Source organism: Crocodylus porosus, unplaced genomic scaffold (genome assembly GCF_001723895.1).
Source record: "Crocodylus porosus isolate Cpor-Errol unplaced genomic scaffold, CroPor_comp1, whole genome shotgun sequence".
NCBI classification, from domain to species: Eukaryota; Metazoa; Chordata; order Crocodylia; family Crocodylidae; genus Crocodylus; species Crocodylus porosus.
Genome location: NW_017728931.1, coordinates 17,695,507 through 17,708,456, shown reverse-complemented (window position 1 = coordinate 17,708,456; position 12,950 = coordinate 17,695,507). Strand labels below are relative to the sequence as shown.

The following is a 12,950-nucleotide window of genomic DNA, read 5'->3' as shown; positions in this document are numbered from 1 at the left end:
TGAAAGATACTGTGTTTTTTGTTAAAACTCTGTCCTTTATGGCAGTGCGTTCCCTAAGCTCTCGTCCTTCAGAGAAGAGATAACATTGCATTTGTCACTAGCTGTATGGAAGAAATTTTTGATTTTAATATGTTGTTTATGGGTTTGGAGGAGAGGGTCTTGTTAGGTATAGATATCTTTTGACAATTTGCAAGAATGGCACACAAGTGGACTTGGTGCCGGTCCTTCCTTTTTTGACAGTTGATGGTTTTCCGTAGACTTTCTGACCTTAAAATCAGATTTATCAACAAATTATGTTGCATGTACTTCTGTGTTCAGAAATGTAGCCTTTCCTTTACAGGAAGCACTGGTTACAATTCGGCTCCTTGATGTTCTTTGTGAAATGACTTCAAACAACAGACAGCTAGAACATTTGCAAACTTGCCCTGGTTTGCTTGAGACGGCTGTTGGTGAGTTGGAAAACCACAGGCTTTATTAACTACTGGCAGGCTTCAAACCTATATAGTGCTGAGCATGAAAACATGTTTTTCACAAGTGATGGTAATTATGATTCTGACCTTTTAATAAAATAAATAAATAAAGCATTGTATTAATCTACATTTTCAAATATTTGATTTGTCTCTGAACTTTCTGCTGCTCTACTGGCTCAGAACCTCATTACCTCTCTTTGCCCAACAGAACCTTTATTCACCTCTCTGCAGTGCTATTTATATGATTAGGTAAAAGACGACAGTTTTCTATGTTATTACACTGTCTGAATGTGTGCTGAAGAAGTTCCTTTAAAAAAAAAAAAATTGGACTTTTCTTGCATCTGCCTTTATTTTGGAAGCTGAGATAGAATATAGCACTAAAGTACTCATTAATTAATTCTATTTACCCTAATCAGTTCATCATTAAAATAAAGGCCTTGTACTCTAAAAGAAAGCTAAACCAGTCAGGAGAGAGTGCCTTAAGGGAGGAGAGTGAAAAACTGAACATAGTAACTCTTGCCCTTCCAAAGTTAGTTGAACTTAAAGTTGCTGCACATAGGTGTTCAATGTAGCCTATAAAGCTCTGATGTTAATGTAAGAAATATTTTATTGAACATTTTGCACTGACCTTGGAAGCTTATAAAACTCAACTGATATATACAGTGACCTACCAAAAAGACATCTAGAGGAGATCTGTTTCACTGTATACCTACACTTGTCTTCAGCTGATTTTTAGCAAAGCTTGAATGTTTATGTTACCACTTCCACAAAGGAGGGAACACATTAAGATGCACTTAACATCTTGAAAAATCACAAAATATCTATGTGAGTCTTCTTAACAAAGGCACAGAAGGAGAATTCTGAGGAATTAAAGATGATTCCATCGGTCTTACCAATTTATATTCCAGGACTCTTCCAACTAACTGTGCTTGGGTTGACTTTTTTCTGCGTAGCTGTCTCCAGTCTAATTGCACACAGGTGCAGGCTAGAACTTTGTAACCATGTATGACCCTGTACAGTTCGCAGACATTTCAAGCCGATAGGAAAAAAAAGCATCTCTCATGGATTCTATATTAGCCTACACGCATGCAACAGAAGTCATTTAACCCCGTTGTTGCAGGATTAGCTTAAGTGTACAAGACTCGAACAGTATACAGCACTACCAATGTTTGTAGTTAAATCTTAAGGTAAGAACATATCTAAGGGTTGGGATGATGGGGAACAAGCATCACCAGATTATGAAAATAAACCTTTTCATCTTTTTTTCCCCCTTAGGTAACATATTGCAAATGACTTTGTATTCAGATTAATCCAGGTTACAGAAGAGTTAAAGTTTAGAAAGGATCAGAAAAAGCTTTTAAATTCAATACAAAGCTACAATCAAGATTCTTTTTCCTACCAGTGTTGCTGGGCTTTTGGTTGTAGATGTGTTGGTCTAAGGACATAGGCAGGCAAGGTTCTTTGAGTAGGTGTGATATCTATTTACTCAAAGAACTTTGCCTGCCTTTTTTCTTACTAGTTGCATTTAAGCACAGAACTAAATCATGCATTAAAGTTACAGATTGATTTCCATTAGATCTGTTGTAATTTTCAAGGCTGTATGTTCAGAGCCCGGGTAGCTAATGCACATCATTTATTTGGAGCTTAGTAGAACTCCAGGAGAGCTGGCTGTTTTGATTGAATGTCTAACTAAGCTAGTGGGATTCATTCAGTGGCATGTGGGGCATAGTGGATGGAAGCACTTTTTTTCGAGTCAGAGAAAAAGAGGCTTCCTAGGAGACAGCTACCACATGCCATTTCTAAGGCTTCTTCTCTTTCTGCATCTCTCTTCCTTTAAGAAGCATTGATCATTGCCTTTGCCTCCTTGTAGTGAACTGGAGAGGCTTCCCCCTTCATTCACTGCCTCTTGTTCCCTTTCTGTAAAGGCAGTATGTTTCCTTCCCTTTAAGTATAGGATCAAGCACAGAAAAGTTACTGGAACTCCCCCTTATGTGTTAGTGTTTGGAAAATGCTGAAATATGTGAGAGAGAGAAGAAACACAACAGGTCTAGAAAAAAGGCTAAGAGCAGGGAGACTAAATTTTAATTATTTTAAAATAGGTAAACAAGTTTGAGGCCAGACATAGAATTGTTGGCTGTCTTGGCATTATTTGTGGGGCTCAAGCTTTAAAGAACTGCCATCTTTCCCTAAATTAGGTGATTCCTTTCCCCCGATCCCCAAAGTTCTGCCTAATTCAAAATGACCTGCTGACTGGAGGTGGCTATCCTTCCTGTGCATACATGAAGCCATTAAGTTCTATGGTTTGGCAGGGCACTGTTGGTGCCTGCCACTTTAAGGGCTGAGCCAAGCAGCCAGCAGGTGCTTGATTGTGGTGGCCATTTTAGATCTCTGACCACCTATATAAAAGAGCAGTTCCCTGCTGGCAGGCCAGGCAGAAACGTCACCTGGCTGCAAGGCTGCATGCAACATCCTGCAGGTAAGGGCAGGAGCTTAAGGGGATGGTTTGGAGGCTCCTGGTCCTGGGCATGATGTAAAACTGCACCCTACTGGGAGTGGGTGGCCTAGTGGTGCTCCCAGTGGTGCGGGACCCCTAGGAAATGCTAGGCCAGTTACCACCACAGTGAAAGGCGGGTTGGAGTGCCTTAACCCCAGCCCCCTCCTTCGGGTGGGTCATTAAATATCGGAGGTAGTTGGGGCAGGGGGGCCAGGCACGGCTGCGGTCACCTGAGCCCATTTGGGGTTCAAGACCCTGAGGAGATGAGGAGCACTAATGAGGGGGTGGAAATGTGGAGCTCTAGTGAGGCACCCCCAGTGAGGGGCAGAGATGTGGAGCCCCAGTGAAAGCAGGGAAACCCAGAGGGCTAGGAGCCCACTATTTGTGTGGGTGAGGATATAAAGTTGACCCTATGCAAGGGGGTGGAGTGTGAGGGGCCCTAGTGAGAGGAGGGTGGTATGAATGTGTGTGCATCTGAGGCCTGACAGTGAGGCCTAAGCTTGGTCCAGCTGTAATCCGGGAGCATTGTAATCTGGATGCCACCTGCGAGGCTTGGGCTGCAGTGTAGGGGAGGAACAGAGCCACAGATAGTGCCCCCTGGCATTGGGGCAAGAATGTGCAGCCTCCTGTTTAATTAACATCTCAATTAAGTTTCATCAAGGCATGGCAGGGGAGACAGGTGGGCATTGTGCGCTGAGGCAGGTGGGGAAACTAGCACTGTGGCTAGTCCAGGAGCCCCACTTTGCCACATATAGTAAAACATTTTAAAAGCTTTCAAAAAATTAGACCACCAAAGCTTCAGAGATTTTCCCACCTTCTAAGTCAACTGTCTGGGATGGAAAAAATGTTATGTGGCCTGTGGTTTTTTAATTTTAATTTCAACCCAAATCATACTGAACCTTTTGTACCAGGAATGTGGCCACATTTTGAGTAGAAGGAGGGCCAGACTTTTTCCAGGGAGATTCATCACTGCAACCTATTTTTGTTTTATGCTTTTGCAAATATTCTGCAAACATATTTTGTGCCTGTATATTGCATTTTAGGAAAATGTCTGTAGGGATTGTTAGAGAGACTGTAAACTCTTGGGACAAAGAGAAACATTGTTTAATATGTGCATCTCACTAGGAAATAAGTGGGCTTCTCGGTACTGCTGCAATTTAAAGGTTAAAAATATTTCCTCTTGGTGGGATTTTTCAGAAGCATAATTCCCATAGACTTGAATGTTCCACTCTTTCCTTGTCCTTTTCCAGACTTTCCTGAAGATTTGTGTATTGTAGGGTACAGAATGAAGGGAGGCAAAACAAACATTCCAGAAAGTTCAGTTCTTCTAAAATGGAGAAAAAATGAGCACGAGTGAGGGACAGTATCAACAAGTGTGTGAGAGTCATTAGTAATTTAGGGGTTTGCCTTCAGAGATGGGAGTGCAGAAAACTGAACTCAACCTAAAAACAAATAAGAGAAAAAACACCCTCCTGATTTCAGGACTGTTTTGTATCTTACACGGGTACTTAAATTAAGAAGCGGAGTGGAACTGGCAGGATTAGGTTCTTCCAGCACATTCTGGAATACCTGGAATTTATTTCATTTGGTGTATGTTGCTGATGTTTCAGAAAAAATAAAAGCAAAAAAAGCAAGCTGATCAAAGCACCAAGCTTATCAAGATCTATGATAGCTTGAACCTGGAAATATATTCAAATGTATGTTTTCTTTCTTATGCAGATATTTTGCAGTTAACTCATCTTGCTGGGAAGCAAGCTACAAATGTCTTTACTGCCACTCATTCTGTGACAGGGGAGGGAGAAATTTCCCATCCGGCTGTTGGTTTTAAATCTCACCTCATTCGCTTGATTGGAAATTTATGTTACAAGAATAAAGAAAACCAAGACAAGGTATGATAGTTTTCCATGCAAGTCTTGCATGTAATCAGATATGCATGTTTGAGATTAACTATATTTGCTAGTCATTAATATAACTGATCTATTAATGCTGGAAATAGAGAAAGTAATTTTGCTTCATTACTTCAGAATTATGTCACCCAAAAGATGCATATGTTATTATCATAATATAAATATATTCATCAATAACAAAAAGTATTTATCATGAATACTTTAATTTTACCTTACTATCTCTGCCCAACAGTCAACAAACTCAGGTTCCTTTCTCCTTTGCCCCCTCCACACCAGATTGCAGTTACTGGAAAAGAAGATAAACCCCAATCTGGCTTGGGGAGGGGACTGTTGTTTAATTTTTCAGTCAGTCTTTGTATTGCGGTTCGTTCCCCCCCCTTACCCCCAATAATTCTCTTCTGCTTTTGAGGTACAAGCCTAGTTCTACCACACCCTTTCCCTTAGTAGAGTCTCATCTCTCATTTTCCTTTCCGGAATGACACCAGAAGGGAAATGGGAGGCAACATCAGTATATTTTAATAAATGCTCTGCTAAGTTTTCAATAAGGTGTGGTTTTGCTCCAGACTTGACTGCTTTTCTGTCTGAGATAGGCCAACCTTTCACAAAAAGTACTTTAACCCTTAAATGTATTATATAGCAAAGCCTTAGCAGAATCTGACAAATTTTGCTGTAAGGCAAGTTAATCAAAGGACTTCTATATATGTTATGATTCACTGGTAGTATACAGTTTTGTGAGAGATCAACTGGGTAGTTTTTTCTCAGTCTAAACAGCATCATACACTGTCATGGAGGCTCTGACAAATCAAAGCTTTCTAATACTTCTCTAGTTCTTTCATCAAAGATTTTTTTCAATTCAGAAGTGCTGCAGAAACTTTATATTTTATTGAAGGGAATGCATCCTATCTAGTCCTTTTATCTATCCCCCTTTCCCTCTAGAACAGTGATGGCCTACATTCGTGGCATGTGTGTTGTAAGTTAAGTTCAAGCGCATCAAGTTAAGCCACACCCCCTCCATGAGTGCCACTCTACTTTCCACTTCCTCCCTGGTCTAAACACAGTGGCTGCTGGTGGCACTTGTGGCATATGTGCCACAGTTTGAACACCCCTGTGCTAAAGGGTAGGTATTAGAACAGCTGTGTTTTCTGGCTTGTGAAGGCTGGAGATTTACATTCCAGAACAGTTGACAACTTAACAAAGTTTTTTTTTTTTTTTGTGGATATTACATTTTATTGGACCCACTACTTTGTTGGGATAGATTTAGACAGACTTTTGGGTATCACAGTATGCTTTTGGTCTATATCTATCCCAACCATGTAGTGAGTCCAATAAAAGATACCACCCCCCAAAAAAATTCTTGCCTCTTGCATATTTCCTGGACTGTCATAGTGGTGCTGGTTCAACCGCTACATTACTTCGACACTACCAATGTAAAGGAAAGAAATGTCTCCAGAAAAAAAATTTAAAAGAATAATAGAATGGGTGACTTGGAGGACTTATGCTGGGATATACAGAATTTTACTTCCATCTCAGGTATTCAGATCAGGCCCATGTCACCAGAAACCAAAAGTACCAGAGGTAATATTGATTGCTGCTGTTCCAAGCTATGCTCAGGGAATTAATTTTGAGTCTAATTCCACATCGCTGTGACACAAAATCAGCACTTCTAAGATGTTGACATTTCTTTCTTTGATTCCTTCATTTTACAAGGGATAGTATTCTCTTTTGTATTAATGTGAGATCAGATCTGTTTCTGGGGTTGGGTGGCCTTTCACTATTGTAAGGCATGTATGGTTAGTCCTTTTACCTTCTTTCATTTTATCTGACTGTATGATAAAAGATTTCATGTCTGAATATTTAGTGCAGATATTTTTGTTGCTTTGCTTTTGTCTTTGGCTATATATGCACCAGATTGTACTCGAATGATAAATGAGGAATGTTTCACACAGAAGAGTCCTGCAAACTTATTATATTTTATTCAGACATACCCAGGAGTATTGGGCACACAATTCCTGTTGTTGCAAGTAGGAACTTGGCATGCACATCACCTTTAAACTTTCTTGAAATCCCCATTCTAAACTATTTTAAAGCTTCTTGCTCATGATCCTAGGACCCTATTTTTGTGCCCCGTGAAAACTCCAGAGATGTCCATAGCTTGTTTTCCAGCAGGCATTTACATGTATATTTGCTTATTTTAAATTAGTGCTGATAATGGCACTTCTCATCTTCCAAGCACTTCAAGCATTAACTGCTTAAATTCCTAACAAGGGTATATAAGTAAATATTATCCAACTGCACACATGGGGAAAGTGAACTACTGAGACTTCAAGGAGTAGTTTAAAGCTACTGACACTCTGGAGCTGGGATTGGATGAAAACAGAATTATATGCTAGACTGACAGTCCTCTCTTTAAACATTGTTTCATAATGCTTATCTTATTACAACAGAGAGGAGAGGGCTAGCTAGTTGCAGATTTACACAACACTTTGTTTCTTATATCAAAGTGTAAACCATTTCATAGAATGCTGCTTCTGTTGCTATCTCAGACAAATATCTTTGATCAGTATGCCAGAAAGAGCTGTGCCTTCAGTAATTGTGTTTGGGTTAACTTGTTAGTATAACTCTGTTAGCACAGTGGGGACAGTGACTCTTCAGTACGTTTTTGTGCTCTGCTCAACATATTGTCCTGATCAGGACTCCTAAGCAGCTCTGTACTGCTACTGTTAACAATTTTTAAGATTCTCCTTATGAAAGTTTCTTCTACACTTTGCTCTTTGCCTCTAACACTCCCCATTACTGCTAGTCCCCACACAACTCTTCCCATGGCAGCAATGCTAAAAAATAGTTGTGTATAAAGGGCTTCAGAAAGCCACTGATATTTTACCAGAATATTTAGTTATGCTTAAAGGTGATCTGTGTGACTTGTTCTTAAAACATTGGGGACCACAGGCATTCTGAGTTAAGTGGTGGCTTGCTTTAAGCCCTGTGCATGGACAACATGGGCATGTCCAAACAAGTGTACACATGCAGGGGCACACATAGCAACAGCGCATTTGTGCCTCTGCTTTGTGTTCCAGGGCATGCCCCTGCGCATACAAACCAAATTGTCCTGGGTGGAGTAGAGGTGCTGGGGCCAGCACCTGAATTGGCCCCAGCAGTCTTATCTGGGATTCTGGGGCCTCCTAGGGTAGCAGTGGTGCTGGTTCAGCTGCAAAGATCCTAGCCGGCAGCCAGAGCATGGCTTTGGATGGCCAGACTCCATTTCTGGCAGTGCACATGTACGCCGCACCAGGGTTTTTTTGTTTTGTTTTGGGCCTTTTGAGTGCTGCTTTTTTGATCCTGGGATCTCCCAGTGTGAAATTTTGGCACAACACTGTAAATTGGCAGTGTGGCAAATGGGCGCATATGTGCTGCATGTGGATTGCGGCACCTCGAACAGCTTTTGAGGTGCCACAAACTGCATGTGTGAACTCAGCTGGATGCACTCCATGGTTTTACTGCCAGAAGAACAGGCTGTGGAGATGAACTTTGTGCCAGCCCTATATTTTATGTAGAATACAGGCAATCCTCGGACTTGCGAAAAAATTGGTTCCTGAAAACCCCGTCTTAGGTGGCACGTTGAAACTTAGAACAATTTTCTCATAAGAAACAATGTTATAAATGGAGGATTGGTTTCTGAACCAAGGCCCAATACCCTATTTTCACTAAAAATACCCCAGACTCGATCAATTATAGATGAGTAATATAGCTACGTTAATGTATTTACATTATAAATAGTAATCATATTGATTTGGAAGGACTTCTTTAAGGTGACTTTGCTGAACTTTTTGAAAGGCTCTTGGTTGGACTTTTTGGAGGGTTCTTGACTGGAGTCTTCTCAGGAGTCTTGGCTGCAGGTTTTTCTGGAGTCTTGTCTGCTTTCTTAAAGTGTCCAAGGAAGTTTGGACAGATGTTCACCAGGGAGATGAACAATGCAGTGAACTTGTTCGCTGGCATTGCGTCACATCGGATCAAGTGTTCTAAAGTTGAAACTGATGTCATAAAGTTGAAACAGGGTGTCAGTTTATACATGTAAATGCAAAACATTGTAACGCAAAATATTGTAAGTCAAGGACTGTATATCTGAGGAACGCAGGGGCAGAGTCAGTGCAGCATGCAAGCTAGAAATGAGAGGTAATGGCTTTGCAAAACAAATATCATTCTCTTTTATTGCTCTCTCCCCCTAACCTCCCCTGCCATACCATGCACACACCTGCTATGTGCGTAGCTAGTGGAGAGGATTAAGAAGGTGATTTGTGGGAAATATGGGGGCGAAACTCACAAGTGGAAAAAGATACTGCCTCTGTATTTGTATTAAAACTATTGTTTAGCTTTCAAAACATGTATATAGTGTTAACCCTATGCTATAATCTTGATGGAAACATTCTTGGCTTGGACTTTGTTAGCATTAGGAATGTATTGTTTATGTCTTTTTCTTCCTCATAGTTTTATTTTTTGCAGTTGCGATAAGATATAGGAAAAACCCAAGGATTTAAGCTGTAAAATGAGATGCTGCTATGAAAGTTGGTTGTTTGCAGCTGAGCCACTCCATTTATACATTTTTTTTGTGAAGCTAGGTTGATTGGTATAGCAAGGGAAGCATTGGACAAAATGTATAGGTCTGGTCACTATAAAGTATGTCTGTACAGTGCAGCTTTAATTATGGATGCTGGTTTGCCAAATACACCTGATGTAAATATGGATTGTCACTTGTTAATCAGGGTGTCCCAGGACCCGAAGGGGCCGGGAAGATTTACCGGGAGAGTAGGACGCCGCAGTGGAGGGAGAGCACGCGCGGTTCGTTAGCCGCGTCTATGTACAGCTGTGGCTGGCAGCTGACGGTGACGTCAGCCGCTGGCTGGGAGATTTAAAAATGGCGGCTGCCGCTCCGGCGGGGGCGGATGGAGAGGGGAACAAACGGCTGGCAAAGCCATCCCCAACGACAGCCCAGCGGGACAAGAGCAGCCGAGCTGAAGTGCTGGAGAGTCTGGTAGCCAGGAGAAGAGGCAGAACGTCGGGATCACTGGCAGAGAAAGCCTGCAGTGCCAGATCGGGTGAGCAGAGGAGGATCAAGACCACCCAGGAAGATCCCGAGCCACAGGAAGTAAGTGCCGTGGTGGTGGGTGTGGGAAGCACTGAAGAGGGGTGTGAGGCTGTCGCCCGGTGGGAAAGAAAGATCAGGGCGGGATCGCCGCCTAGAATAGAAGGCAGCGATCGAAGGATACGGGGACAGAGATAGATAGATAGATAGATAGATAGATAGATATAGATATATATATCTATATATAGATATATATATCCAGGAGATGTTTACTCCCGGGGGGGCGCTGGTGGTAGGTCAGGGAGGTAGGCCTTATAGAAGGATCACTTTGAAGAAGTATGCTGCTGATTGTGTAGGGTGACGGATCAGTGGTGGGAATTATACAGTGTTATAGGGCTGGGACATCTGTACCAGCGGGGAAGGAGTCTGACGTACCATCACGGAGCAGGTAAAGACCACAGGTGGCATGAGGCCAGGGTGTAGGGGTGGCAGGAGCCCTGTATGTAACCGACAAGGCCAACCCTGGACACTGAGGGACCTGTGAACTAGCCCCGCCCCACTGGGATAACAGCAAAGTCGTGGCAGGCAAGAAGCGGGGTTGGCGAAGCAGGTATACAACCAAACCTCGTAACACCAGTGCTCGGTGAAGAGGGTGGTCACCAAAACAGGGTGCCAGTTTACTAGGAGGGATCTACGAAGGCCCGTCGGGGACACAGGGCTAGTAGGAAAAAATTCAGCCCTTCATAAGGACCTAATTAGGCCTGTATATTCCTCACCCTCAGCTGCCTGCTGAAGGAAGGAGCAGCCAAGAACCACTATATCTGAGACACCCTAACTGTGGGAGTCCTGGGGACAAGCATGGGACTTTCCTAGAGAGAGAGAGAGACTATGGATTTTAGTTTGGATTTTGTTTTGTTTGGTGTCTTTTATACCTCCCACAAGCAGTCTGTGTTGCTCTACAGGAGGAGAAAAATGGAGGAGGATTCTTTTGAGCTTGAACACATATGACTGATTATTGGAGGTCGGGGAGCTTGTGTGAAGGGGAAACATGGTAGAACTTGCAATAATATGCATGTCATCTGAGGCTGGGACTGATTTTGTTTTGTGTGTAAATGGTGCTTAAGGCAAGGGAACCTGGTTGGAGGCCTTTAGGCACAACCAGATTATCAATAATAAGCAATACATTTATTTTTTCCCTACTTCTGGCTCCTTTTCAGTAGAAAGTTAGCTTTTAGCTTTATTGTAGCTTTTGCTTAATATCACAAAAAAGAATGACTAAGTTTTTGCTAGAAATTCCTAGGTGTCCTGATTTTGAACTTGCTCTGTTAAATTACTGTGATATTGATGGAGGGTGCTAGATGGCCTCTCTAAATACCAGTGTTCAAAATTGCAACATGCACATGATGGAGCAATCTGTATCTGAATTGACCTGTCTGTTTGGAGGGACATTCTCTAAAGAATGAGATGATAGCTTATTTTCCATCTCTCATTAATCTGCCCAGAGGTTTGTAAAATGTAGGAGTTCTGACTGAAGCTTTTCTCACAGTTTGAATACCTGGAGTCCTATATTATGTTCATGTTATTTCTTTGCTAAAATATAGTCATTAAGAAAAATGTAATTTTATGCAAGTCAGCTGTAATCATCCTCAGTTTTCAGCTTAATAAAACAATGTTTTAAACATAGAGATGCATTTCTTTAAGTGCCTGCCTTAGAGATAGGTGATCTCAAGGAGACGCCATCTGAGTAAGACAGGTGACAAAAGCAAGGAGTGCTAAGGTAAGGAATGGGAGTCCAGACAGTCTTCCTAAATGGGGGGTGGCACGCACAGTCTTGCAAGGCCTTAAATGCCTGTATACCAATGCTCGCAGTATGGGGAATAAACAGGAAGAACTCGCCCTCAGAATAGCTACTTCAAACCCAGATGTCATAAGGCTAGCAGAAGCATGGTGGGATTCGTCCCATGACTGGGCAGTTAGCATTAGGGGCTATAGGATTTACAGGCAGGATAGAGAAGGAAGGAAAGGTGGGGGTGTGGCGTTCTATGTCAAGGAGGAATACACATCCTCTGCCAGCAGAATGGAGTCAGAGGAAGGGCAGGCTGAAGTGCTCTGGGTCAAGATTGAAGGGGGCCGTGGGGACAGTGATTTGACGATGGGGGTCTACTACAGACCCGCCAACCAAGGGGAGGAGCTGGACTGGGAATTTTCAAGCCAGCTTGCAGAGGCCCTTAAGGCAAGGGATGTAGTTGTCATGGGTGATTTTAATTACCTGTACATCTGCTGGGAGGAACAGTCAGCCAGGACGGACCGTTACAGGAGGTTCCTGGCTGAGATACAAGACCTCCACTTAATTCAGGAGGTGCATGGTCCCACCAGAGGAAATGCCCTGTTGGACCCGGTTCTGGCCACAGGTGATATTCTGGTAAGGGGCCTCCAGGTTCTTGACCACCTGGGCGATAGCGATCATCGCTTGATGGAATTCACCATCCAGCGCAGGGTGTCAAGGGCCTGCAGCAAGACAGTAGCCCTAGACTTTAGGAGGGCCAGCTTCAACAAGTTCGGTGAACTTCATCTGGTTCCAGTCTGCCCAGCTCTCCAGCCTGTCCAGGTCCACCTGTATCTACAACCTATCTTTTGGCATAACCACACTCCCCCATAATGTGGTGTTGCCCACAAATTTGGCCAGTGAGCTTTTCACCTCCACATCCAAATCACTGATAAAGGTGTTGAAAAGCACCAGTCCAAGCACAGACCCCTGAGGGGACACTACTGGCCACTACTTGCCAGGACAACAGAGATCCATTCATGAGAACTCTCTGGGTCCTACCATGCAGACAGCTTTCCACCCACTGAACTGTTGAGCAGTTAAGCTCACTATCTTCCAATTTTTCCACAAGGATATTGTGGGATTTCATAGATTTCATAGACATCAGGGCTGGAACGGACCTCGGGAGATCATCGAGTCCAGCCCCCTGCCCAAAGGGCAGGAAGTCAGCTGGGGT

At 42.8% G+C, this 12,950-nt stretch overlaps 1 protein-coding gene across 2 annotated transcripts in view; it reads left to right on the top strand.

The window, feature by feature from the left end:
* Positions 1-12,950, top strand: part of ATXN10 (ataxin 10) — a 216,503-nt gene that overhangs the window by 116,236 nt on the left and 87,317 nt on the right. For both annotated transcript variants that reach the window (XM_019544286.1, XM_019544287.1), the window contains exons 8-9: positions 341-449; positions 4,684-4,853. In XM_019544286.1, the coding sequence (XP_019399831.1) occupies positions 341-449; positions 4,684-4,853 (279 nt within the window). The remainder of the gene's footprint in view (positions 1-340; positions 450-4,683; positions 4,854-12,950) is intronic.